The sequence below is a fragment of the Megascapheus bottae genome, chromosome 34 (assembly GCF_031878675.1).
Source record: "Megascapheus bottae isolate mThoBot1 chromosome 34, mThoBot2.hap1, whole genome shotgun sequence".
In the NCBI taxonomy this organism is placed as follows: Eukaryota; Metazoa; Chordata; class Mammalia; order Rodentia; family Geomyidae; genus Megascapheus; species Megascapheus bottae.
This window is the reverse complement of record NC_143542.1, coordinates 3,813,534-3,838,451: the sequence shown is the minus strand read 5'-3', so window position 1 is coordinate 3,838,451 and position 24,918 is coordinate 3,813,534. Positions and strand designations below refer to the sequence as shown.

General features: G+C 50.4%; 2 protein-coding genes across 7 annotated transcripts; both read right to left on the bottom strand.

The window, feature by feature from the left end:
• Positions 1-572: 572 nt before the first annotated feature.
• Positions 573-12,318, bottom strand: Zscan25 (zinc finger and SCAN domain containing 25). Of its 3 annotated transcripts, XM_090324264.1 has the most exons (7): positions 12,147-12,290; positions 9,767-9,923; positions 8,142-8,550; positions 6,856-7,057; positions 6,309-6,400; positions 3,786-3,909; positions 573-2,596 (listed from the first exon to the last, which is right to left on the bottom strand). In XM_090324264.1, the coding sequence occupies exons 3-7, from the start codon at positions 8,526-8,528 to the stop codon at positions 1,770-1,772; spliced, it is 1,632 nt and encodes a 543-aa protein (XP_090180390.1). In that variant the 5' UTR covers positions 8,529-8,550; positions 9,767-9,923; positions 12,147-12,290; the 3' UTR covers positions 573-1,769. The 3 variants fall into 3 exon arrangements, with proteins under 3 accessions (XP_090180390.1, XP_090180391.1, XP_090180389.1); XM_090324265.1 differs by lacking the exons at positions 9,767-9,923; positions 12,147-12,290 and adding an exon at positions 12,298-12,318; XM_090324263.1 differs by lacking the exon at positions 9,767-9,923.
• Positions 12,319-15,739: 3,421 nt separating this feature from the next.
• Tmem225b (transmembrane protein 225B) lies at positions 15,740-20,716 on the bottom strand. Of its 4 annotated transcripts, none has more exons than XM_090324297.1 (6): positions 20,665-20,716; positions 20,388-20,402; positions 19,253-19,463; positions 18,270-18,416; positions 17,543-17,680; positions 15,740-15,912 (listed from the first exon to the last, which is right to left on the bottom strand). In XM_090324297.1, the coding sequence occupies exons 2-6, from the start codon at positions 20,397-20,399 to the stop codon at positions 15,740-15,742; spliced, it is 681 nt and encodes a 226-aa protein (XP_090180423.1). In that variant the 5' UTR covers positions 20,400-20,402; positions 20,665-20,716. The 4 variants fall into 4 exon arrangements, with proteins under 4 accessions (XP_090180423.1, XP_090180422.1, XP_090180420.1 ...); XM_090324296.1 differs by lacking the exon at positions 20,665-20,716 and adding an exon at positions 20,583-20,592 and having other exon boundaries at positions 20,388-20,403; XM_090324294.1 differs by lacking the exon at positions 20,665-20,716 and having other exon boundaries at positions 20,388-20,535.
• Between the last annotated feature and the right edge of the window lie 4,202 nt (positions 20,717-24,918).

Below are 24,918 nucleotides of genomic sequence, written 5' to 3'. Positions count from 1 at the left end.
GGGCTCCAAGGAAGAGGCTAGCTGGCAGGGTCCATCAGCCTTATTATCTAGACATCTAAGAACTGGAGGACACAAAAGGACGGGAACAAGTGCTGCTTCAAATCCATAGTGCAGCCTGGGAAGATGTCTCAGTTAAGCAGATTAGTGAAATACCACTTCACCCACAGCTGATAGCCCAGGAGCCCCAGTCTCCATAAGTTGCCTGTCATGAAGCAAATGTGTGTCAAAATCTTGTGTTTCAAACGTAGCCTCTTCAGCCAGGCGTGATGGCTCACACCTGTAATCCTACCTACTCTCAGGAAGCTGAGATCTGAGGATTGCGGTTCAAAGCCAGTCCAAGCACTAAAGTGAGACTTTTATCTTCAATTAACCACTAGAAAACTGGAAGTGGCACTATGGCTCAAGAGGTAGAGTGGGAGCCTTGAGCTGAAGAGCTCAGGAACAACGCCCAGGTCCAAAGTTCAAGCCCAATGACCACCCCCCCCCCAAAAAAAAGTGGCCTCTTCCTTGTTACCATTTTTGTTATTTACACTGCAAAATGTGGAAGAAGGAAGTAGAGAAGCACCTAAAGACACACCACAGCTCAAAAGTATAACAGTATACAGTTGGCCAAAGACAAACTTACTGTGAAAAGGCAAGGCATACATTACATATGCTATACAGCTAGTGATGTATTTCCTGGAATCCTAACAACAAGAAAATCCTTTGGCAATGGTGGAATTTAAAAAATTGACACCATTACAAATACACAGACTTTCATTTGTAAAGAAACACATTGTTTTTAATACCTACAAACATCATTTTCTTGAATCAGCACATGTGCCAACACATTGTTTTTAATACCTACAATCATTTTCTTGAATCAGCACATGTGCCAAGAAGGTACTACCTCATCACCCCTCCTGGCATCCAGGACTCAAGGGTCTTGAGTGACAAAGGGCCTAGATACTTGGAGGACAGTTCATCAACAAGAGGTAGGTAGAAAATACAATTCAGCAGAAGTGGATAGGACCAAGAACACCTGCTTGGGCCCAGAGGGCTCACAGGAGTACCCACGGGTGCTGAGGACCAAATACATTCTCCAAGTGAACTTGAGTCAGGGAAGTTTTCTCCCAGTGTTATTCCCCAAGCTCCTCCCAGAAAAGTTACTGGCACACAACAGGGCCTCAGTAAATAGGAGCAAATCAAGAGAACACAGAAAAAAAGCATTTTATAAAGTGCCATCCAATATACAGCATTAATACCAGTTCATCTTCCAGATTCTAGGCAGATCTCTGAATTTTTTTAAAAAATACTCTCATGTTTATTCAGTGGGTGATAGCAAAATATTAATTTCCTAATAGCTGTTATAGTGCAGGGAAAACCAGAATGGGGAAATGTTACAGAGGGCAGAATACTACAACCAGAGACAGGAGGCAGGAAGAAAACAAACTAGTTTCAAGGAGGAACAGGAGAGTCTGGCAAAACAGGGTTTTGACAGGGTGTGGAAAACCACAGAATCTCCTCGCTAGGAGCACAGAAGGTGTTCAATAAATATTTGTAAAATGGGAGGAAGGAGGGAGGGAGTCTGAGCTGATGACCTTTCAAAGCGGCTCTGGGCTGGGGGGGAGGGGGGAATGAGCTCCAGGCTGCTGACCACCGGACAACTGGCAACGGTGCAGCCGAGGAATATGCCCAAGCGCCCTAGAGCTTCCCTGCATGCCAAGGGAAACGCAGTCCGTGCCGCTGCCGTGCCCTGCCCCAGGCCCCCAGCCTGGCACGCGGGGGTCTCACTGCACCAGGGGCTCCTGGCGATGCTGGGTCTTCTGGTGCCGGTTGAGGATGGACCTCTGGTTGAAGCTGCGCCCGCACGCGGGGCAGTGGTAGGGCTTCTCGCCAGTGTGGATCCTCTGGTGGCGGACCAGGCGCTCGCCCTTGCTGAAGCGCTTCCCGCACACCTGGCAGCCGTAGGGCTTCTCGCCGGTGTGGGCGCGCCGGTGCACGGCCAGGTTGGCGTTCCTGCTGAAGCTCTTGCCGCACTCGCAGGTGTAGGGCTTCTCGCCGGTGTGCGTCCTGCGGTGCACCTGCAGGTGCTGGCGGCGGCTGAAGCTCTTCCAGCAGTCCGCGCACTTGTAGGGCTTCTCGCCCGTGTGGCTCCGCTGGTGCACCTCCAGGTGGTGCCTCTGGCTGAACGTCTTCCAGCACTCGCTGCACACGTAGGGCCGCTTCCCCAGGTGCGTGCGCTGGTGCTTGGTGAGGTACTCCCGCAGGGTGAACCCCTTCCCGCACTCCACGCAGCCGAACGCCTTCTCCTCCTCGTGGGTCCGCTGGTGGCGGACCAGGTTGGAGCTCCGACTGAAGCCTTTCCCACACTCGGGACACTGGAAAGGCTTCCAGGAGCTGTGGATGTGGGGGGCGTCAGGCAGCGGGACGCCGTGCGGCGGGGCCGGAAGCCCAGGCAGGTCGCCCGCGGGGCCCCCGGGCTCCTGCTCACAGGCTCGTTCAGGGCCAGGCCCCTGGACCGCCGCTTCTGCAAACCGCTCAGGCGCCAGCCCACCGAACGCCCCTTTCAGGTCCTCCTCCTGGGGCTTTGCATCTTTGTCCTTGCTCCCTGCACCTACGGGCAAAGGGCAACACCGCTGCTGTGACCCCAGGAGCTGCTGCCTAAGAACTGCTCTTCTCCCCCGCTCCATCCGGACTTTCCCTTCTCCCTGCCAGATTCCAATAGCTGACAGCTGCACTGCTTGCCACTGCACCTGCGGTCCTGCACATCCGACCCTCGCCTTCCTCTTGGAGCCTGAGGATTTACGCTCCCTGGCATCTTCTGCCCTGGGTACTCAGCCCTTGTTCTGCATTTAGTCACCTGCTTCCTGTGGCAAACACACTAACCAGGTGGGTCCATATGGTTCTCCCGGTCCCCTTGCTCAGCTCCTGCCCTCATGCTGCCCCTCTGCCTAACCAGGTAACTGTCACTCACCCGGGCTTCCTAGGAGCCTGGCAGGGTCACCTGCAGGAAGATGGCAGTCACTGCTGGCTGACTGAACCTGGTCTGTCCCCTATGCTGACACAGCAGTCAAGACTGAAATAACCTGAATGTCACCACACCCCAACCTCATCCTTTTGCCCGTATGTGATTCCTCCCCAACTCTAAGGAGGCAACTGCTTATATACAACTAGGGAATGAAGAATACCAAAGAGGATGAAATAAGCCAGGCACTGGTGGCTCACACCTTAACCCTAACTACTCAGGAGGCTGAGCTCTGAAGATCATGGTTCAAAGTCAGCCCCAGCAACAAAGTCTGAGAGACTCTTATCTGAAAACACCAAAAAAGCCAGGTGGGGCTGTGGCTCAAGTAGTAGAACACTAACCCTGAGCACAAAAGTTCAGTGACAGCACCCAGGCCCTGAGCCTGAGTTCAATCCCCAGGACTGGCAAAAAAGAAAGAAAAGACAGAAATGACAGTGATACCTAAAGAGGAAGAAAACCTTTTCAGGTAAGACCAGGACCACATAAAAAGAACTAGGAGCTAGGTACGGTGGATCACACCTGTAATCTGAGCTACTCGGGAAGCAGAGATTTGAGGAAGGCAGTTCAAAGCCAGCCCGGGCACACACACACACACTGCCCTTGATCTCTTCTGCTCCTATCTTCTGCACGCTCCCTTGACATGGGAGCACACGCAGCCAGTGCGTTCCATCCCTAGCCCAGGCACCTTCCTTGGGTGCCAGGAAAACCCCATTTCTTACAAGTAGCACCGGGACAGGGCAAGACCCATGACATGTAGGTTCCAAAACTTCAATCTTACCTGGAGGGCCCCCGCAGTCCTGTGGCTCCACGTATTCCCCAAAGCAGTCGATCTGGGCTGGGGTCACATGCCTCCACTCCTCCTCAGGGAAGACCAGGGCCATGTCCTTAAACGGCCCTAACCCCTGAAACAGCAAGAGACTGCTACAGATAAAGAGTGCCTAGAGCTAGCATGGTGGTGCAGCCTTGTAATCCCCACTACAGGGCAAGTGAAGAAAGGATTACAAGTTCAAGGTCAGCCCAAGCTATACAATGACACCTGTGTCAAAGAAAAAAAAAAAGAACACACAGCCAGGTGCCAGTGGTTCATGCCTATAACCCAGCTACTTAGGAGGCTGAGATCTGAGGACTGCGGTTTGAAGCCAGTCTGGGCAGGAAAGTCCATGAGACTATTATCACCAATTAACCAGCAAAAAGCTAGAAACAAAGCTGTGGCTCTAGTGATACGGTACTATCCTGGGGGAGGGGGGAGGGAACAATTCAGGACAGCATCCAGGCCCCGAGTTCAAGACCCAGTACTGACACACACACACCAAAAGAAAGAGAGACAGAGAGAGAATACAAAAGGCTGGGGTAGCCAGGCACAGTGGTTCACACCTATAATCCTAGTTACTCGGGAGGCTGAGATCTGAGGATTATGGCTCAAAATCAGTCCTAGCAGTAAAAAACGTGAGAATGTGAGACTCTTATCTCTAATTAATTTCTAGAAAAGGGAAGTGGGGCTGAGGCGCAAGGGATAGGGTGGTAGCCTTGAGCTGAAGAGCTCAGGGACAGCGCCCAGGCTTAGTTCAAGCCCCATGACCCATGAAAATAAAATAAAAAATAAATGAATAAATAAATGCAGGAGTCCCCATGGAGGAGCACATGAGAAGGACTCAGCAAAACAAGACAGATGCCCTGGCGTAAAACCACTTCTCAGCAGCTTAAGGGAGTGCTCAGCTGGTTCGGCTTGGGCATTCCACGTCCACCCACAGCCTGCACCTACCTTCACACCTCAGAGCCCTGAGCTGCTGACTCAGGCATAATGCTATGCTGCCTTGTGAGAAGTCAAGTGAGCTGGGGGACAGGGTATATCATAATGGACAACTAGTATATGCTATAAAAATACTTTACATTCTCTTTTTAAAAAAAAAAAAAAAAAAAGAATGAGACCATGGGCTGGGATTTTAGCCTAGTGGTAGAGTGCTTGCCGAGCATGCACGAAGACCCAGGTTCAGTTACTCAGTACCACATACATAGAGGAAAAAAAGCCGGGAATGGTGCTGTGGCTCAAGTGGTTGAGCTCTAACCTTGAAAAAGCCCAAGATTGGTGCTCAGGTCCCGAGTTCAAGCCCTGGGACTGGCCAAAAAAAAAAAAAAAAAAATGAGGCCATGTTACCAGAATTGTGTTAACAATTACGTCATTCACTACAGCATGAAGAAGCATAAGGGTGAAGGGAGGCTCTGAGCACAGGGAAAACTGCCCATGCCCTATAATCCAAGTCCTTGGAAGTCAAATGGGGAATGACACAGGCATCAAGTCTCGCCACAGGCAGCTCCTGCTGGGTACAATGTGCACCTCCTTTTCTGCCACATAACCTCTTTTCCTCATCAAAGAACACTGGCTAGCTGCAAGTTCATGATTCTCCCACCTCTGCTTCTGGAGATGAGCGTACAAGCATGTAACATTACACCCGCTTTTTAAACGATTTTTTAATACTCCCCCTACCTCAAAAAGGCACTTCTAGAAGTCCTATAGAAGAAATGCAAACTGGGCCGGAAGTTTGGCCTAGTGGTAGAGTGCTTGCCTAGCATGCACAAAGACCCAGGTTCGATTCCTCGGTACCACATACATAGAAAAAGCTGGAAGTGGTGCTGAGGCTCAAATGGTAGAGCTCTAGCCTTGAGAAAGTCCAAGGACAGTGCTCAGGCCCTGAGCTCAAGCCCAGGACTGGCAAAAAAAAAAAAAAAAAAAAAAAAGAGATGCAAACTGTAGCAAGAAGCTGTGTGTGTACCTCACCAACACGAACGTATGTGTGCCAAGCTCACGTGTTCACAAGACCCCCAACTCATGAGAAACAAGTGTGAGCCACACAGCTCAGCACCCAGGACTCCCCTCCCCCAACTCAGGGCCCAGTGCCACAAAGGGGATCTATCTTGAAACAAGCATCCCCCCAGACCCAGCCACGGATTTCTCTCAGTAGCATCTTCCCTTCATAAGGAAAAAAACAGCCACAGTCAGTCTGGAACTTCAGCCAGGCATGAGGTGCACACCTGTCACCACAGCACTCGGATAGTTGAAGCAGACAGGCAGACTGCAAAATCCAGGCCAGCCAAGGCTATGTAGGCAAGACCTTGTGTCAATGTTTTCTTTTTTAACCTGGGGCTTTGGGTCCAAGTATAGGCTGGCGTGGTTAACCAGGAACCATGATGGAGTGGCAAAAAATGTGGTGGAGCCATTGCAACTAGAAGGCAGTGGCTGGCTTTTCAGAACGCCCGTCCATGCAGGATCAGGATTTCCAAAAGGGCAGGGAGCCTTGCTCACCTGGGATCCTGCTGCAAGGAACCCAGCGGCCATCTCTTGTTCTCTGGCGCTCACTGTGGGGAGAGATGGACCTGGCGGGAGTATAGGCAGTGCTGAGCAGAGATGGAAAAGATAGAAGGATTAGCATGGTCATCATCATTCCATCCTAAAAGGCATCACCAACTCAACACACACCAGCTCAGGAACATGCAGGCCCCAGAGTGACCCACACCCAGGGGCAGGGGTGGGGGTCTGGCTGTCCCAGCGCTGTCCCTTCAGGGTTAGTCAAACTCCCTATCCTCACTCAGGGACAACTCTTTTGAAAGTCAGAAAACAAAGACACATCTAGGTGTACTCTGCTGTCAGCTGCACAGGTCCTAGTGTTCTCTAGGAGGGAGAAGGAATGCTACCTCCACACACACATTCCCTCCGATACCATGGGGTCAGTTCAGATCCACACCTCGCGAGTGTGTAGTTTACCTCTGCTGGGCTTCTAAAGGCCAAGGTGGGTGGCTGGCCACAGGGCACCGTTTTCCAGGCCCCTAAGTCCCCACCATCTGCCGCTTACCCTGGTCCGGGAATGCCTGCGTCCGGTCCCCACGGTGCTGACTCAGCTGTTCCTCGGGGCTTTGGTCTAGGCCTTGAACACCTTCTGTATGGGGCATCCCCCACTCGGGCTTAACTTCCACTGGCCCCAGATGAAGCGCTGGCTCCCAAGAGCCTTGGCCAAGGGCTGCCTCCTGCTGCTCTCCCTGCACGTGGCATGGAACCTGAGGACGATCCCAACACCAGTTACAATCAGACTTGGTCAAGGCTGGTACTGGTGGCTCACACCTGTCATCCTAGCTACTCAGGAGGCCGAGATCTGAGGATCAAGGTTCAAAGTCAGTCTAGACAAGAAAGTCTTCAAGACTCTTATCTCTAATTACCCACCCCGAAGCCAGAAGTAGAGCTGTGGATCAAATGGTAGAGCACTAACCTTGAGGAAAAAAAACTCATAAATAGTACCTAGACCATGAGTTCAAGCCCCAGGACCTGCACACACACACACAAAGAGTTGAATTGAAACCTACTAAGAGAACCAAGGATGGACCATGCGGCTTCAGATAGGGAGCTTTTCCCAGGGCAGCAGAAAGTATTAGAAAGAAGCTTAACTCCCTTCACAGAGCTCTGAGCACCTTGCCTCTGTCCAGGGCAACTGACAAGATTCCCTCTGCGGCCTTCAAGGGCAGAACTTTCACCAGAAATCCCCACCCATGACATCACAGAAAGTCCAAAACTGGCCCACTGAGGTGCATGCTACACTCACTGCGGGAAAACAATCTCCTAAGCAACGCCAATAGCCCAGTGGATCAGTGAGAAAAAGCTGCTCTACAAGGAGTAAGGACAGCCTGAGGGGGAGTCCAGGAGGCCGGGGCTCACCCTAAGATACAGCCACAAAACAAAGTCTTCTTAGCCCACTTCTAAGCCCCAGTATTGGGTGGAAATGGAATTGGGTTAGGACTCTCCTGGAGACAAGGTAGACCCCAGCAGTGTGGCAGGCCTGAGACTTGTCAGATGAATGTCCTGTGACCAGAACAGACCCAAAGTCCGGAAGCAGCATGTGGCAAGTCCCTGGGCATCTTCAGAACAGCACCGCTAGGACTCCCAGCACTATCCCCCCAGGAAGGGTCTGGGGGGGGCCTGAGAACAATTACATCTGCCCTTGACTAAGGCTCACAGTCCTTCCACACACCAGCAGCTTTCCTGGGAATGGCTCTTCTTGAGGAGACTCCTGCCTCACTCACTTCCTCTAAGCTCTCCACTCTTTAGGCCCCATGCCAACCAAGACCTGGAGGCCCTCTTCTCACCCACCGCCTTGGCCTCCAGTGCGCTCTCCGTCAAGTCCTCCACCATGGCCACCAGCGCCTTGCCACTCTCCAGGCCGTGCTCCCGAATCCAGGCATAGAACTCCCGGGGCAGGATGGTCAGGAACTGCTCCAACACCAGCAGCTCCAGGATCTGCTCCTTGGTGTGCAGCTCTGGCCTCAGCCACCGCCGACAGAGCTCCTGGAGCTCCCTGAGGGCTTCCTGGGGACCCGCGGCCTCCTGGTAGCGGAACTGGCGAAACCTCAGCCGAAAGGTCTCAGGACTGGAGTCCTCCCTCGGCCGGCCCCAGGGCAGCTCCTTCTCCAGCTTCACCACAGGAACCCCCATGTGCTGCTGAGGCTCTCCCGCCATCCCCAGGCGCTCCTTAAGCATCTTCACACTCCCTGGCAGAAGACTGAGAACAGAGGGACAAAGGAGCTTTTGAGAACACGAGACACATGACAGTCAGTGCGTCCCAGTCCTGAAGCATGGTCAACGAACATTCCACCAGGGAACAAGCTAAAGGCCAGCAGCAGCATTCCCAAAAGCCCTGTCTGTTAAACTCAGGATTCTCCCAGTATACAGAATAAACAGAAAAAAAATGTGGCTGGGCACTGGTGTCTCACGCTTGCAATCTTAGCTACTCAGGAGGCTGAGATCTGATGATGACCATTCAATCCAATACATCACTCAAAAAAGCTGGAAGTATGGGGCCACGAGTTTGGCCTAGTGGTAGAGTACTTGCCTAACATGCACAAAGACCCAGGTTCAATTCTTTGGTACCATGTACATGGAAAAAGCTGGAAGTGGTGCTGGACACTGCTTAGGCCCTGAGTTCAAGGCCCAGGACTGGCAAAAAAAAAAACAAAAACAAAACCTGGAAGCTGGAAGTAGTGCTGTGGCTCAAGTGGTAGAGCACTAGCCTTGAGCACAGAAAGGCTCAGGACAGTCCTTAGGCCCTGGGTTCAAGTCCCAGAACCTCAAAAAAGAAAGAGATGGAAGAGGAAGAGAGGGAGAAAGGAAGCTAAGAGGGGGAAGGGAGGGGGGAAAGGAAGGAAGGAAGAAAAGGGATAAAATTCATCTCATGCAGGTCGCAGTGGCTCACATCTATAATCCTAGCTACTCAGGAGGCTGAGATCTGAGGATCAAGGTTCAAGGCCAGCCCAAGCACAAAAGAACCTGAGACTCTTATCTCAAATTAACCTCTAGAAAATGGGAAGTGGGGCTTGGCTCAAGGGTAGGACAGTAGCCTTAAGCTGAAGAGCTCAGGGATAGCACCCAGGCCAGAGTTCAAGCCCCATGACTCTAACACACACAAAAAAAGATTCAGCTCATACCCACACACAGCTCAGGACCTGACTGGGACCAAACCCTACAACTGGGAAATTATATAAAATGGATAATTAGGCCATTCCCCAGGGCTTGCTCTTCCAATACTAAAGAAGCATACGAGTCTTCATTTACCCAGGCCATGTACCACAAAATAGAGCACATACACAAAAGATGGTCAACAGAGAGCTAAGAGCCGTGTGCTCCTGACTCAGACTTGTAATCCCAGCTGCTCAAGAGGTTGACATCTAAGAACTCTGGTTCGAAGCCAGTCCAAGAAGGAAAGTCAATGAGACTCTTACCTCCAGTGAACCAGCAAGAAGCTGGAAGTAGACTTGTGGCTCAAGTGATATAATACCAGCCTTGAGCAAAAACCCCAGCACAGACACAAGAAAGATGAGACAGGTTAGGCAGGCAGCTTGCCAAGCAGGGCCAAAGCCCAGGGTTCCATCCTCAGCACTAGTGTTTAAAAAGAAAAAAAAAAAATTAAAATAAAGCCAAAAAATTCCTATCGCTTACTAACATCATGACCATGGAAATACATAACATGGACCCAACACACATGATATGCTTATGCTGACACTGGAGTAACAAACTTCCTGCAATGAGTGTTATAGTTATGTACTATCCATAATATCCAATAATGATAAGGAAGGACTACCGATAATAAATGACTGTTACTGTCTTACGTATTTACTATACTGTGTTATGGTTTTGTTTTGCTATTAGTGTATTTCTTCTAATAACTAAAAAAAAGAGAAAGATTGGAGTGATGGGGAGGTTAATGAAAGGAGTAATGTTGATCAAGATGCACTGTATTCAAAAACTACTTTGTTGAATGGCAACTCCTTTGTACAACTATCTGAATTGTTTTCTTTTCTCTCTCTCTTTTTTTTTTTTTTTTTGTGGGTCATGGGGCTTGAACTTGGCCTGAACACTGTCCCTGAGCTCTTCAGCACAAGGCGACCACTCTACCCTAGAGCCAAGCCCCACTACGAGATAAGAGTCTCAGGTCCTTTTTGTGTCTGGGCTGGCTTTGAACCTTGATCCTCAAATCTTAGCTTCCTGAGTAGTTAAGATTACAGGTATGAGCCATCACACCCAGCTTATAAAGATAATTTTTGAAAAATGTTTTAAATAAAAAAGAGCCAGGCATTGATGGCTCAAGCCTGTAATCCTAGCTACTCAGGCTAAGACATGAGGATTGCAGTTCAAAGCCAGCCTGGGCAGAAATGTCCCCATGAGACTTTTATCTCCAATAAATTAATCAAAAAAGCCAGAAGTGGCACTGTGACTCAAGTGATAGAATGCTAGCCTTGAGCACAGAGACTCAGGGACAGTGCCCAGGCCCTGAATTCAAGCCCTAGGACAAAAAAGAGGAAAAGAGGGAGAGAGGAAGAGAGGAACAGAGTGAGGGAAAGAGAGAGGGCAGAAGAGAGAGAGAAAGGGAGGGAAGGAGGGTGAGGGGGGGGAAGAATCCCTGATAACTGAAACAGTAGAATTACAAATCTGAATCCAATTTGGGCAACAAAATAAGACCCTGTCTAAAAAGTATAAGTTAAGCTGGACATAGGTGCATGCCTGTAATCTTATCTACTCGGGAGGCTAAGATCTAAAGATTCTAGTATGAAATCAGCACACACAGGAAAAATAGTGAAACTCTACCTACAATCAATCAGCCACCAAAAAGCCAGAAGTGGAACTGTAGCACAAATGGTAGAGTGCCAGCTTTCAGTGGAAAAGCTAAGGGAGAGTGTCTAGGTCCTGAGTTCAAGGCTGATACAGAAATAAATAAATAGGCAAATAAGCAAGTGAAAGGTGAAACAAGCACCTAGGAGACAAGAGAGTGAGTTCTTCTCCCCCACCCCCATCCTCTTGCAGGACTTCATGTAGGAAACAGACCTTAATGGGAAGAGATGTGACTGAGCAGAGAAAGAACAGGAGGCATGCCCACGCTTCTGGTAAATTATCTATTCACCATTTGTGTATTCATCTATCCTCCTCAGACAAATTTTGGTTAGGTTTGCTTTTTTTTGTTTTGGTACCAGTACTGAGGTGTTAACTCAGGGCCTCACTTGCACTCTATGCGCTGAGTCAAGCAGTTTGCTGGCTATTTCGGAAACAGAGTCTGGTGGGACTTTTCTACCCGGATGGCTTTAAATTTCACTTTTGCAGATCTCCGCCTCCTGACTGACCAAGATTATAGGCAGAAGTCACCAGCCCTAGGCTGTTAGGTATTTTTGGAGACAGGATCCTGGCTGTGGAGCTCAGAATGTCTTCGGGCTTTCTCGAGTGCTAGGGTTTACGTTCACTGTCAAGCCCGGCCTCTCAGCGGAACTCACACTTGACAGTCTACGGGATGCAGTTTCTCTGCTGTGCTGGGGTTTCTCCTTCTGACTTCACAGACGTTGCGCTAGCTCCCTCCACGGGTGCGATCACAGCACGGAGGTGCACATGTTTATACCGGGGTCTCCTCCCACCTTTCTTCCAGATTTGGCACTGGACAGAAAGGAGAGTCAGCGTGGCCGTTCCTGAAACAGCCACTCCCAGGTCCTGCTCTACATCTCCACTTGCACTTTTCAAAGGGTTCCCCCCCACCCACGAGTCCCAGATCTCCCCGAGTCCCAGCCCAGCCTGCGTTAGGCCCAACAGGGCCTGAAGGACCAGCCATGCTCCTCCTACCTGAGCTATCGCGTGGCGACGCGACGCGGTACGTCCCAGCCCCGGCCCACGGGGCCACGACGTCGCAGCGACACCACACAAGGTCCTGTCGCCCGGCCGCCGCCACCCTCCGCCGCCCAAACCCCAAATTCTCCCCGACGGGAGCCCACACCTGAGCCGGCCTCGCCTGAACGCTCCACGAACCGGAAGTGGGTGGCGGAGGCTGTCAGACAGGTGCGCGGGGAAAGACAGGCGACTTCCGGTTTCCTCTCTAGGACGCCCGGAGGTCTGGGAGGTGCGTCTCTATGGTCGTGCGTCACCGCCAGGCTCCGCCCCCCCCCGGGTCTCTGTGCCTTCCCACCTGCTTTCCTCCTGCAGAAGGGGTTCTCTGTGTTGCAAGCTTTAGAAGAAGCTTAAGAGGGATGGAGGGCGGGATAGAGGATGCATCGGGCAAATATGGGATGTGGGACTCACCAACCAGGGCCCTGGAGCATGGGGAGGCGGGCGCTAGTCCTGGAGCCTAAGGTATGTGTATGCTAGAACCCAGAGCTCTTTTTTTTTTTTTTCTTTTTTGTTCAAGACTAGTCTACTACCACTTAAGCCACGCTTCCAATTCCAGTATATTTTGCTAGGTAATTCGAGATAATAGTTTCATAGACTTTTCTGCCCAGCCTGGCTTTGAACCATCATTCTCAGAATTCAGCATTCCGAGTACCTAGCTGTCATCAAGATTGTGGTGATGGTTTTAACTGGAATTTCTGTTAAATGTTGTGGAGTTATATACAGTTTCTTGTAAGTCAGTTCTACCTCAATAAAGCCACTACCAAGACTTGAACTCAGGGCTTTGTTATCCCACTGGGTTTTTTCATTCACGGCCTTGGCGCTCTAGCACTTGTGCCATGCCTCCTAGTTGAGGTTTTTGCTCATTAATTGGAGCTGGAATCGCTCAGACTTTTCTGCCAAGGTTAGCTTTGACCATGGACTCACTCAGAATTTCAAGAAGAGGAAGACTGAGCACACAGAGGCCTGTGAGTGGTCTTTTTGGTCATTGGTCAAGGCATCATACATGTAGAGAAGGAAAGCTTCTATGTTGGTGGCTGATTTGCCTTTGCTCCCCCCAGATGTATGGATTTACAAGGTTCAGGCTTCCAGTCCAAGAGACAAATTTGAATGACTCATTTTCCCCTTTTCCCAGCCCCAAACATCCCTTCCTCCAAAGACATATTTAAGAAACACTCACCAGGGCCCCGGGTTTGGCCTAGTGGTAGAGTGCTTGCCTAGCATGCACAAAGACATGGGTTCAATTCCTCATTACCATATACATAAAAAAAAGCCAGAAATGTTGCTGAGGCTCAAGTGGTAGAGCTCTAGCCTTGAGAAAGTCCAAGGAAAGTGCTCAGGCCCTGAGCTCAAGCCCAGGACTGGCAAAAAAAAAAAAAAAGAAAAAGAAAAAGGAAAAAGAAACACCAGAGCTGGGCACAGTGGCTCATGCCTATAACCCTAACTATTCAGGAGGCTGAGATCTGCGGATCGAGGTTCAAAGCCAACCCTGGCCCTAAAGGACTCTTATCTCCAATTAACCTCTAGAAAACCGGAAGTAGCTGGGGGATGGGAGTTTGGCCTACTGGTAGAGTGCTCACCTAGTATGCACAAAGCCCTAGGTTTGATTCCTCAGTAACACATACACAGAAAAGGCCGGAATGGCACTGTGGCTCAAATGGCAGGGCACTAGCCTTGAGCAAAAAGTGTACAAGGACAATGTCTAGGCCCTGAGTTCAGGCTCCAGGACTGGCAGAGAGAAAGAGAGAGAGAGAGAGAGAGAGAGAGAGAGAGAGAGAGAGAGAGAGAGAGAGAGAGAGAGAGAGAGAGAGAGAGAGAGAGAGAGAGAGAGAGAAGGGAAGGAAGGAAGGAAGAAAGAAAGGGGAGGGAGGGAGGGAGGGAAAATGGGAAGTGGGTCTTGGCTCAAGGGTAGGGCAGTAGCCTGGAGCAGAAGAGCTCACTGACAAGGCCCAGGCCCAGGAGTAAGGCTGTAACCTTGGGCTGAAGAGCTCACGGACAGGGCCCAGGCCGAGTGCAAGCCCCATGACCCACACACACAAAAAAAAGAGATTAGAAAAAAAAAGAAACACTCGCAGGGCGCAGTGGCTCATGTGTGTCATCCTAGTTACTCAGGAGGCTGAGATCTGAGGAGCAAGGTTCAAAACCAGCCAGACACAAAGGGACCTGAGACTCTTATCTCCAATTAACCTCTAGAAAACAGAAAGTAGGGCTTGGCTCAAGGGTAGGGCGGTAGCCTTGAGCTGAAGAGCTCAGGGACAGCGCCCATGATCCCATAACCCACAGAAAGAAAGAAAGAAAGAAAGAAAGAAAGAAAGAAAGAAAGAAAGAAAGAAAGAAAGAAAGAAAGACTTCCTGTACCAAGACATGCATTTACTGGGAACAGCACTTTTTAATATCAATTCAAACTCTGTGACTGGGTCTATTCTGTATATTGTTTTTTTTAATCTCACTTCCTTTGATGGTGTAATAAATATTTTTTCATCTCCTCATTGCCTCCAGGCTTGGTTTTTAAGGTATGGCTCAACACCTGCAAAGAAAGTAAAGAAAGTCACTTACACCTGTAATCCTAGCTACTCAGGAGACTGAGATCTGAGGGTTGCAATTTGAAGCCAGCCGGGGCACAAAAGTCCGTGAGACTGTTATCTCCAGTTAACCAAAAACCAGAAATGGCCCTATGGCTCAAGTGGTAGAGTGCTAGCCTTGAGCACAAAGCAGCTCAACGGCAGCACCCAGGCCCTGAGTTCAAGCCCCACAAACAATTTTAAAAAAAAAGTCACTTGAAATGCTCAGAAGACTTTCAAGAACTATTAACTCATTTTACTGAGGAGTCAGAGAGTCACTACAGAAAGTGGGAAGTGGAGGGTTAACTTGGCCCTCAGACGCTTCTCAAAGGCAGAAGAAAGGCTGGGCACTGGCGGCTCATGCCTGTAATCCTGAGGATGGTAGTTCAAAGACAGCCCAGGCAAGAAAGTCCATAAGACTCTTACCTTCAATTAACCAATAAAAAGCCAGAGTGGAGCCATGGCTCAAATTATTATTTTTTTGGGGGGGGGAGTCATGGGGCTTGAACTCTGGGCCTGGGTGCTGTCCCTGAGCTCTTCAGCTCAAGGCTACTTCCTTACCCCTTGTGCTACAGCCCACTTCCCCTTTTCTGGTGATTAGAGATAAGAGTCTCATGGTCTTTAGTTCCAGGGCTGGCTGTGAACCTCGATCCTCAGATCTCAGCCTCCTGAGTAGCTAGGATTACAGGCATGAGCCACCGCACCCAGCAAAAAAGGGTTTTGTTGTTGTTTTTGTCAGTGTGGGGCTAAAACTCTGGGCCTGGACACTGTCTCTGAGCTCTTCAGCTCAAGTCTACCACGCTACCCCTGGAGCCACAGCACCATTTCTTCAAATTATTAATAGAGTCACAGCCTTGAGTGAAAAAGCTCAGGGCCAGAGCCCAGGGCCTGAGTTCAAGCCCCAGTATCAGAGACCGGCCGAGAAGAGGAGCAACATACACTAGGAAACACGTACTCACCGGGATGGGAGAAGGGTAGAAAACCATATCCTGGCTAGATAACTGTTTCTTCCTTCAGCAGTGTCTCCTTCTGTATGGAACTCAGGTCTCCTCCCAAATTCTCCAGCCTCTCCAGACGTGGAGTCCCCTGGGCCTGTTCATTGCGCTGGGAAATGGGCAACAAATGGCATCTAAGGCAGGTTATTTCCTCAGAGAGGCAGATGGCACCTAGGTAAGAGCAAAAGCTTGGGTCAGGTTGGAGAGAAAGAGTTGCAGAGCTCAGGGCTCCCTCCTGTAATGCAAGCCCTTTCTGTCTTGGGGCATCATTCCATGGCTTCCCCTGCAGGAGAGAGCCTTAGAAACAGGATGAGTTCTCCTACAACAGGAGTACCAGCACGTGGGTAGAAACCACAGAACCATAGGGAGTAGAAAATGTAACAGGAAACCCAGGCCTCTTGATGCCTACCTAGCTCAAGAGGCTCAGTTAAAATAAAGGGAAGAAAAAATGGAGACACTGAGTGAATCAAAAATGCTAATGTAATGCTAAAATTTTTAGAACTTCTATTTTCAGTGTTACAATGAAGCAGATGCTTTCCCACTAAAAAACAGTAAAAAGCCGCCCAGTCCTGAGCTCTGAGAATTACAGTTCAAAGTCAGCCCGGGTCAGAAAGCCCATGAGACTTTTATCTCCAATTAATTAGCAAAACAACTAGGAGTGGCCCTGACTTCCAACCTCAAGACTGGCATAAAAATCTATATGCAAGCAACTAGAAAATATGAGAATATGAAATGACAAGATTCATGACAATACTTCTAGTTATGAAAATAGATACAGCTGGGCGGGATGGCTCACACCTGTAATCTTAGCTACTCAGGAGGCTGAGATCTGAGGATCACAGTTCAAACCCAGTCTGGACACTAAAGTCAGTGAGATTCTTATCTCCAATTAACCACCAAAAAATCAGAGCTGGCACTGTGGCTCTAGGGATAGGGTGGTAGCCTTGAGCTGAAGAGCTCAGGGATGGCACCCAGGCCCAGAGTTCAAGCCCCATGACTGACAAAAGAAAGAGAAAATAGACACAATAAAATCTGAACAGATGACATAACAAATGAGACAAGGCTAAACATCAGCTGAGTAATACAGGTGTGAGCAGGAGAGAGTAACAGGCCCTAATCAGAAATGAAAAAGGGAAAAGGGTTCCAAAAATGCTGAAAGATGCTAAGTAGTATGGTACAGGTCTATAATGCAAACATTCTGAAAAGGGAGGCAGGAGGGTGATGAGCTCAGGAGCCCAGCCTGGACTACATAGAAAAAAACAGGCAAGATGGTGTAAAAGAAAGGACAGATATTTGGAAGCGTTTGCTTCTAGATCTGAAAAGAATAAGAGGGAGCCTAAAAATGGGGCGCAAGTTTCCGAGTGCAGAGCAATGCTGCCCCGTAGAACTTTTCTAGAGAGCTGGCATTCCCTTCACCTCATGTTCACTGCAATAACCACTAGTCACCTGGAGGACGTACTAGGAGTTGAACTCAGGGCCCGGGCACTGTCCCTGAGCTTTTTCCTCAAGGCCAGCACTCTGCCACTTAACAGTTGGAGATAAAAGTAGTCTCAGGGGCTTTCCTGTCTGGGCTGGCTTCACACTGTTATTCTCAGAGCTCAGCCTCCTGAGTAGCTAGGCTTACCCATGTGAGCCACCAGTGCCCAGCCATAACTGGAATTGTAACTTACTTCCTTTTAATGAAGTGAAATAGTGGTGTGTAGCAGGACTACGGTACTGAAAAGTGAAACTCTGACACGATTCTCGAGCAGGTTCGTAACTGTGGCCAGAGGGCAGGCAGCTGGCAGCCCTGGGCACTCACCGGCCACTAAGAACAGCAGGATACCACAGGCCAGGACGTAGTATGGCCACTGCACAGAGAACTGCGTGGGGCTGGGCTTCATCCTCAGATCCCGGATCTCCAGGGCGTGCAGCAACAAGGCCAGAAAGGCAGAGGCCCCTGCAGGGCACAGGGAGATGGCCTTGCTCTCCCTGGGCCTCCTGCCTTCATCCAAGCCTCCCTCACACGCAGTCAGATGTAGCCCGAGTGGCTCCTGCTTAAAGACACTTCTGTCCTTTATCCTCTGCGAGGCAGCACCCCGCCACACACCCAAATCGCCCTCCTTCCCAGCTCATCTCAAAGCATGTCCCTCATGTCCAGGGTCTGTGCCATCACAAATCCCTTTGCTGACCCTTGGGGCATCCATGCGCTTGGTTCACATCTGGTCCAGCCCCCTGGATGGGACAAGCCAAGCTGAGTTTCCCAGGGCCTGTGTTCAACCATTTCCATCTGCCCAGGACTTCCCAGGGTGGGGCCCTCCTCAGTCTTCTAAGACATCCTCGTTAACTCCAGAAACATTCCCCTCTCATTAGAGAGTTCAATGTTAATTCTCTGCCACTTGTGCCCTCCCTGACATAGGACCCCAAGCTGCCAAGGTCAGAGCTGGAAACATGGTGTTGATAAAATCATTAACTAGGAGAAGGCTGATGTGGGACTGTAGTAATGGCTCTCTTCCCACTGCACCCCTCCCAGAGGATGGGGTCCACACCTGTGCAAAAGCTGATGAAGGCTGACAGGACATTGTGCTTCCGGCTCCTCAGAAGGAACTCAGAGGCAGTGGAGACCATGAGGAAAGTGGTGAAAAAAGCCAAGACAACTGCAGAGAGCAGAAAGACCCGGCCAAGGAGGATATAAACTGCAGAGAAGGGAGAATCAGGCTGAAAGTCAAGACACTTGTCCCCAAAGGACAGAGCCCCACCCACAGAGCCTGGCACTATAGCCCCAGAGCCCCTTACCACTCTCAGATCCAAAGTATGGCGTTGGGGCCTAAGCTGTGACCTGTCACTTTACCCCCAACAATGTTCTGGCTTACCAGATTGCTTCCAACAACGTGGAAGTGCATGTTAAAAACAAATTAGAGATCCAATGCCAGTGCTTCACACCTATAATCCTAGCTACTTTGGAGGATAAAATGTGGGGATTGGGGTTCAAAGCCAGTCTGGGCAGGAAAATCCAGGAAGGAAGGAAGGAAGGAAGGGAGGCGTCTAGGAGTATGAGCTAGTGGTAGAGTGCTTGCCTAGCATGCATGAATCCCTGGGTTCGATTCCTCGGTACCATATACACAGAAAAAGGCAGAAGTGGTGCTGTGGCTCAAGTGGTAGAGTTCTAGCCCTGAGAAAGCCCAAGGACAGTGCCCAGGCCCTGAGTTCAAGCCCTATGACTGGCAAAAAGAAAAAGAAAAAAAGGGGGGAGGCCCAGATCAAACAGTATTCAGCCACATCGATATATCGATCATTCCTGGTTTAAAGTGAAAGCCTGTTCCTGATCAATGGGTCTCAAGCCCAAGGAGCAATCACAACTCCCTAACCCTTCCCAGCTTCCCATATCCACTCCTTTTACCCCCAGAGACGAAAGAGAACATGTTCCACAGCTTGGTAAATTTTCCCTCCACCCTAGGGCCCTGCCTCCCTCCCAAGCCCTGCTCCTACTAGCCAATCTCCCCTCTCTTTCCTCTCCCCAACTTCTCCTTACTAGATAGGGGTCGGGGTTTCCAGCATTTGATGTGGAAGCAGTTCTCAAACAGGCCACTGAAAAACACTTCCTGGGTCTCCTCATTCACCAGCCGTACCCAGAAGGGAAAGACTGAGACCAGCAGTATGTGTAGATAGCCCAGTGTGGTCAAGATGGGGGCAACGGCCCAGGTGAACCCCTTCCTGTCCTTGTTCTCCAAGCTGAGCATCACCTGAGACAAGGAGAAGCAGGGCAGAGGTGAGACGTGGCTCTTCCGTGGAGTCCAGTATCCCAGCTCATCACCCCTTCAATGGCTATGTGTAAGATCTCTTCTCCACTACTGGCCCAGCCTCACCACTTCTTGTGTCATCTGCAGGAATTTTGCTCAAACTCTGGACCTTGGTCTGGTCATTTGGGAAGGGAGGCCATAAGACCTGCTTGGCAAGGCCATTGGAGAGACAAAGGCATATGAAGTGTCACACAGTGATCACATGCCTGGTTAAACTTGGGGGGGGGGGGAATGGGGATGGAAGGTAAATGTCTAAAGTCCATATCTCCCCTGAAGGAAGAGGCAACAAGCTAGTCACAACTTGGGGCCATATTTATTCCACTAGTGTGCTTTCCTTTCCGCCTTGTGGAGCAGGCAGCGAGAGGGAGGAGGATTCGGGAATGGAAAGGACGTGGTTGGAAGCCCAGCTAGCTTTAAGGAGGACAGGCCTGGTGCCTTGGAGATGCTCTAGCTCCTTCCTCCCACTTTCTGTCCATGTCTGCGTTTCTCCCACAGTTCTTCAGAACTGCCTGTCACTGAGTCTCTCCTTGTCATGACTGAGTCATGTCAACCCCAAGGCCTCAGAGTCCTCCAATCTGCCATGTTGAAACGGGGTGTCACAGTGAATGCTAGGGATCTCCCATGACAACTGTTTTCAGCCCATCAGAACCCATCTACAGGGGAGCTCCATCCCGCCCGTTCCCTTCCTTCTCCAGGCCACTCCAGCTCTGCTCATGAGGTTGTACAAGCCACCACCCTTCCTTCCCCCACCCCAGGGCCCCCCCTCCACACCCCAGTCTCAAGCTTGGTGCAGCTTGGTCCAGCCACTCTCTCCCTGCAGGGCACCTTTATCGTGGGTCCCTCAATGAAAGCTGAGTGTAGACTTACTGGCAGTCCCATGCCTACAGAGGGATGAAAACAGACTGGTCTCCTTGGGGCTTGGTTAACTGCGGGTGGGAGACACACCATGATTTCCTCTCCCCAGTCTGGGGGCCCCCCCACCTGGCTGATCCCTCAGTGGTTTGGGGGGTACCACGAGGACGGCCGGGATCCCTGTCCTCAGGGCCACGGGGCCACCCTGGTCCAGGCTGGTTCCCCACCCAGACCCGCCCTCCGCTTCCCCGGGGCTCCCGGGGCTCCCGGGGAGGGAGGGGGCAGGCCTTCCCTCCAGGCTGGTTCCCCATCCATCCACCGGGGTGGTCCGCCCAGAGCTTCCGTTGGTGCCTCCCCAGGTTCCCTCTCCGGGTTCCGAGCTCCACCAGGCGGCCCTGACCCTGAGTTCCCCCACCCACCCTGCGCCTCGGCCCCACTCACCTGCCCAGGGCTCTGGGCCTCCGGCTTGGCTCCCAGCCTGGCGGGGGTCATGCTGACCTAGGGTAAATTACTCCTCCTCCAGGGCCAGTTGGGTCTCATTTGTCAAAACAAACCAATGGCAACCTGGCCCTTGGCTCTCCCAGCAAAGGGAGAGCTCAATAAACCACTGCTGCCATGTGCAAATGGAAGGAAGCCCAGACTCTCTGGGGTCCCGGGGACCCTTGCTCACCACTCCCCACCCTTCTGATCCCCTGCAGTCAGCAGACCCTCTGCTCTCCCAGAGGCTGCCTGCTGGTTTCTATTCTTTTTTTTTTTTTCTTGGTGCCAGTCCTGGGACTTGAACTCAGGACTTGGGCCCTGTCCCTGAACTGTTATGCTCAGGGCCAGCACTCTACCACTTGAGCCACAGTCCCACTTCAGGCTTTTGCTAATTAATTGGAGGTGTCTCTCAGATTTGTCTTCCCTGGACTGGCTCTGATCAGCAATCCTCAGGTCTCAGCCTTCTTAGTAGCTAAGATTACCGGCCTGAGCCACCAGGGCTCTTTGTATTTTTTTTTTTTAATATAAATATGTGAAACCTTTTATTTATTTATTTTTGCCAGTCCTGGCCTTGAGCTCAGGGCCTGAGCACTGTCCTTGGACTTTCTCAAGGCTAGAGCTCTACCACTTGAGCCTCAGCACCACTTCTGGCTTTTTTCTATGTATGTGGTACCGAGGAATCCAACCCGAGTCTTTGTGCATGCTAGGCAAGCACTCAACCACTAGGCCAAACTCCCGGCCCCCGGCTCTTTGTATTTTCTTCCCCACCCTTCAACCTTTCCTACTTCTAGCAGAATCCTTCTAAAAAGGTAGCTGCCTCTAGGGGAACTAAGCCTGACTCAGCTTCCCAGGTGGAAGTGACTTCATTGCTTTGGATGGAGAGCTGTAGCTCAGAGGAATAAATAGCCTTAAGCAAAAACGCTAAGGGACAGTTCCAGGCCTTGAGTTCAAGCTCTAGTACACACAAAGTAGAAGAGGACCACAGTGAGAGGCCAGTATGAGCAAAAGGCACTGCAAACCTATCTGAAATATATCTAAAAGTGAGCTGGGCTGTGGCTTCGTGATAGTGATAGCTGCTTAACAACTATAAGGGTTGGAGTTCAAACCTCAACAAAAGCATATGGTGCACATTATCTGAACATTTATTCCTCAGTTAAATAATCCTACTCCTTTTTTATCTTATATATTTTCTGTGCTGGTCTTGGGGCTCAAACTCAGGGCCTATCCCTGAGTTTTTCTTGCTCAAGGCTAGCATTCTACAACTTAAGACATAGCTCTACTTCTGGCTTTTGGTGGTTAATTTGAGATAAGAGTCTCTTAGACATGTTTGCCTGAAATTGGCTTTGAACCATGATCTTTTCGTCTCAGCCTTTTGAATAGCTAGGATTACAAGTGTGAGCCACTAGCACCTGGCTTCCTTTACAATTTTTAATGGCTATACTCTCGATAATAGTTGGAAAACTGACAGAAATAAAACTGCTGATGCAAAAAGAATCAGCTGGTGGTTGACCTGTCTGCTTTATTCCCTACACAAAGCATTCCCTTAGGAGCTGAGCGAGGTGGCTCACGCCTGTAATCCTAGCTACTCAGGAGGCTGAGAGCTGAGGATCAAGGTTCAAAGCCAGCCCGAACACAAAAGGACCTGAGACTCTTATCTCCAAGTGGGGAAGTGGGGCTTGGCTTAAGGATGAGGCAGAGCTCAGGGACAGCGCCCAGGCCAAGTTCAAGCCCCATGACCCACAAAACAAAAGTTCCTTTGGGTTTGAACCTGGGGAGAAAGTTGCATCTTCCCTAAAAGCCATCTGAAATTGAATGAGTTAGAAGTCGTCTCTTTTTCTGGCACTGGGTACGGCTGAGTTTATTCATTTATTCACATTTCCTGAGCCTTTGCAAAGGCCACACAGGGCTTTGATGGTGCTGCTGTGGATCTACCCCTCCGCTCTGCAGAGGGATGGGTCTTCAGATGCTTCTCTTTTTGTTTTCCAAGTCAGACGTCTTGTAGTGGGCTAATTCTAAGCGTAAGTGTAACCTTGGGCATCTGGTCTGCCTCTCACCCTGGCTATAGCGGGGTTCCCACTCCAGGGGTGAGCCTATGGACTGTGGGGCACCTGTAGGAACTGGGTTCAATCTCTGTGAAGTCTTCAAAGGAGCACTTGGGATGCACAGAAGCCTCAGGAAAGGGTGCAAGAAGGGACAGAAGGGAAAACAGTTGGTGTCACTGCCAAGCAGCACCCAGTCCAGGAGAAACAAGAAGCTCCGCCCCTCCTCCAGGAGTGATGGCCAAGGGGAGCAGCCAGCCAGCTGCCCAGGAGGGACGTGGTGACACCAGAATCAACCTGCAGCAGCGACCTGCGGCCCCGCCCAGCGCCCGGGAGCCACGCCCACTCCGCAGGCCCCAGCTCCAGACACAGAACCTTCAGAACCTGCAGATAAGCCATGAGCACTTTTGGGCTCCCTCTGGGCGGCTTGGAAGCCTAATTTAATCAATCTCCACAGTGAGCTGGGTTCTCGGAGGTCACAAGGCCAGGCTGTTCCTGCAGTGCCTTCCTCTAGCCAGTTCTCTGCCCTCAGCCCCCTCCACCCTTGCCTGAGCAGCCTCCATGGCAAAAAGGCACAAGAGGCTTTGAGAAGGGCCCAACATCCAACAGTCTACCATAGGTTTACCAGAAGCCTACTTGATAGATGAAAACAAGAAAAAAGGCCACTTGCTCAACTGTTCATAGGGCACACGGACAGCCGTGTGTGTGTGTGTGTGTGTGTGTGTGTGTGTGGCACGCGTGCCAGTCCTGGGTCTTGAAGGCTGAGTTTTGAGGGCCAGGAGTTTGTCCTAGTGGTAAGAGTGCTTGCCTAGCATGCACAAAGAGCCAGGTTCAATTCCTCAGTACCACAAACACAGAAAAAGGGAGAAGTGGTGCTGTGGTTCAAGCCGTAGAGCTCAAGCCTTGAAGAAGCCCAAGGGCAATACTCAGGCCCTGAGTTAAAGCCCCAGGACTGGCAAAAAAAAAAAAGATGCTGTTCTATCACTTAAGCCACAGTTCCATTTTAGGTTTTGATGCCTCATTGGAGGTAAGAGTCTCACGAGCTTTCCTGCCTGGGCTGGCTTCTAACAGCAATCCTCAGTTCTCAGCTTGAGTAGCTGGGATTGCAGGCGACAGCTACCAGCCCCCCTATACTCTTTTCATTTTTTTTTTTTTTTTGGTGGGTGATGGGGCTTGACTTCAACCTGGGCGCTGTCCCTGAGCTCTTCAGCTCAAGACTACTGCCCTACCCTTGAGCCACAGCACCAATTCCCGTTTTCTAGAGGTCAACTGGAGATAAGTCTCAGGTCCTTTTGTGCCTGGGATGGCTTTGAACCTTGATCCTCAGATCTCAGCCTCCTGAGTAGCTAGGATTACAGGCATGAGCCACCTCAACCGCTAAGGTATATATACGCACACAGACACACATACTGGTTAGGCTTCTGAAAAGCTTTATTCTCAAACTTTCTCCACTGGATGGTAGCTAGCATTTCTGAGGCCTGGATTCTGGTCTTGGGGCAGGGGTGTCTGCAGTTTCTCCCACAACATTCCTAGGGTAGGACATGCCATCCTCATCTGTAGGGGGTCAGACCTGACACTCACTTTACTTCAAAAGCACCTGCTATTTTGTTCTAGCACCCTCCATGTTTTATCAGGCCTGTTTTCATTCGGGAATGCAACCTGACTCTCCCTGTTGCTTTGCTCCACTAGGTTAAGGATACATGCCCATTACCAAGCTGGGTTAACAAAAGCTAAACCAATCTGGAGCATGAGAAATAGAAACTGGTGATGGGAGTGGGGATATTGAGCAAAGCTAGGAATGTAGCAGCACTCCTGTGTACCTGTTACATGTTAACCTGTCAAATGACCAGTCTGCTTCAAGAAGCTTACACTAGCTTTATTTTATTTTTGCCAGTCCTGAGGCTTGAACTCAGGGCCTGAGCACTGTCCTTGGGCTTTTTCCTCAAGGCTAGCACTCTGCCACCTGAAGCACAGCACCACTTCCAACTTTTCTATGTATGTGATACCGAAGAATTGAACCCGGGTCT

What these genes read in the sequence shown, in the direction of transcription:
- Zscan25 (XM_090324265.1), bottom strand. Translation starts at nt 8,528, where the DNA reads ATGCTTAAGGAGCGCCTGGGGATGGCGGGAGAGCCTCAGCAGCACATG. An exon ending in GCAGGCATTCCCGGACCAGG is followed by an intron (nt 6,401 to 6,855) that starts GTAAGCGGCAGA and finishes ATCTCTGCTCAG; the next exon opens with CACTGCCTATACTCCCGCCA. An exon ending in GGACTGCGGGGGCCCTCCAG is followed by an intron (nt 2,597 to 3,785) that starts GTAAGATTGAAG and finishes CTTTGCCCGTAG; the next exon opens with GTGCAGGGAGCAAGGACAAA.
- Tmem225b (XM_090324294.1), bottom strand. Translation starts at nt 20,468, where the DNA reads ATGGTGTGTCTCCCACCCGCAGTTAACCAAGCCCCAAGGAGACCAGTC. An exon ending in CTGTAGGCATGGGACTGCCA is followed by an intron (nt 19,464 to 20,387) that starts GTAAGTCTACAC and finishes TCCTTGTCTCAG; the next exon opens with GTGATGCTCAGCTTGGAGAA. An exon ending in CCTGCTGTTCTTAGTGGCCG is followed by an intron (nt 15,913 to 17,542) that starts GTGAGTGCCCAG and finishes GCTCTTACCTAG; the next exon opens with GTGCCATCTGCCTCTCTGAG.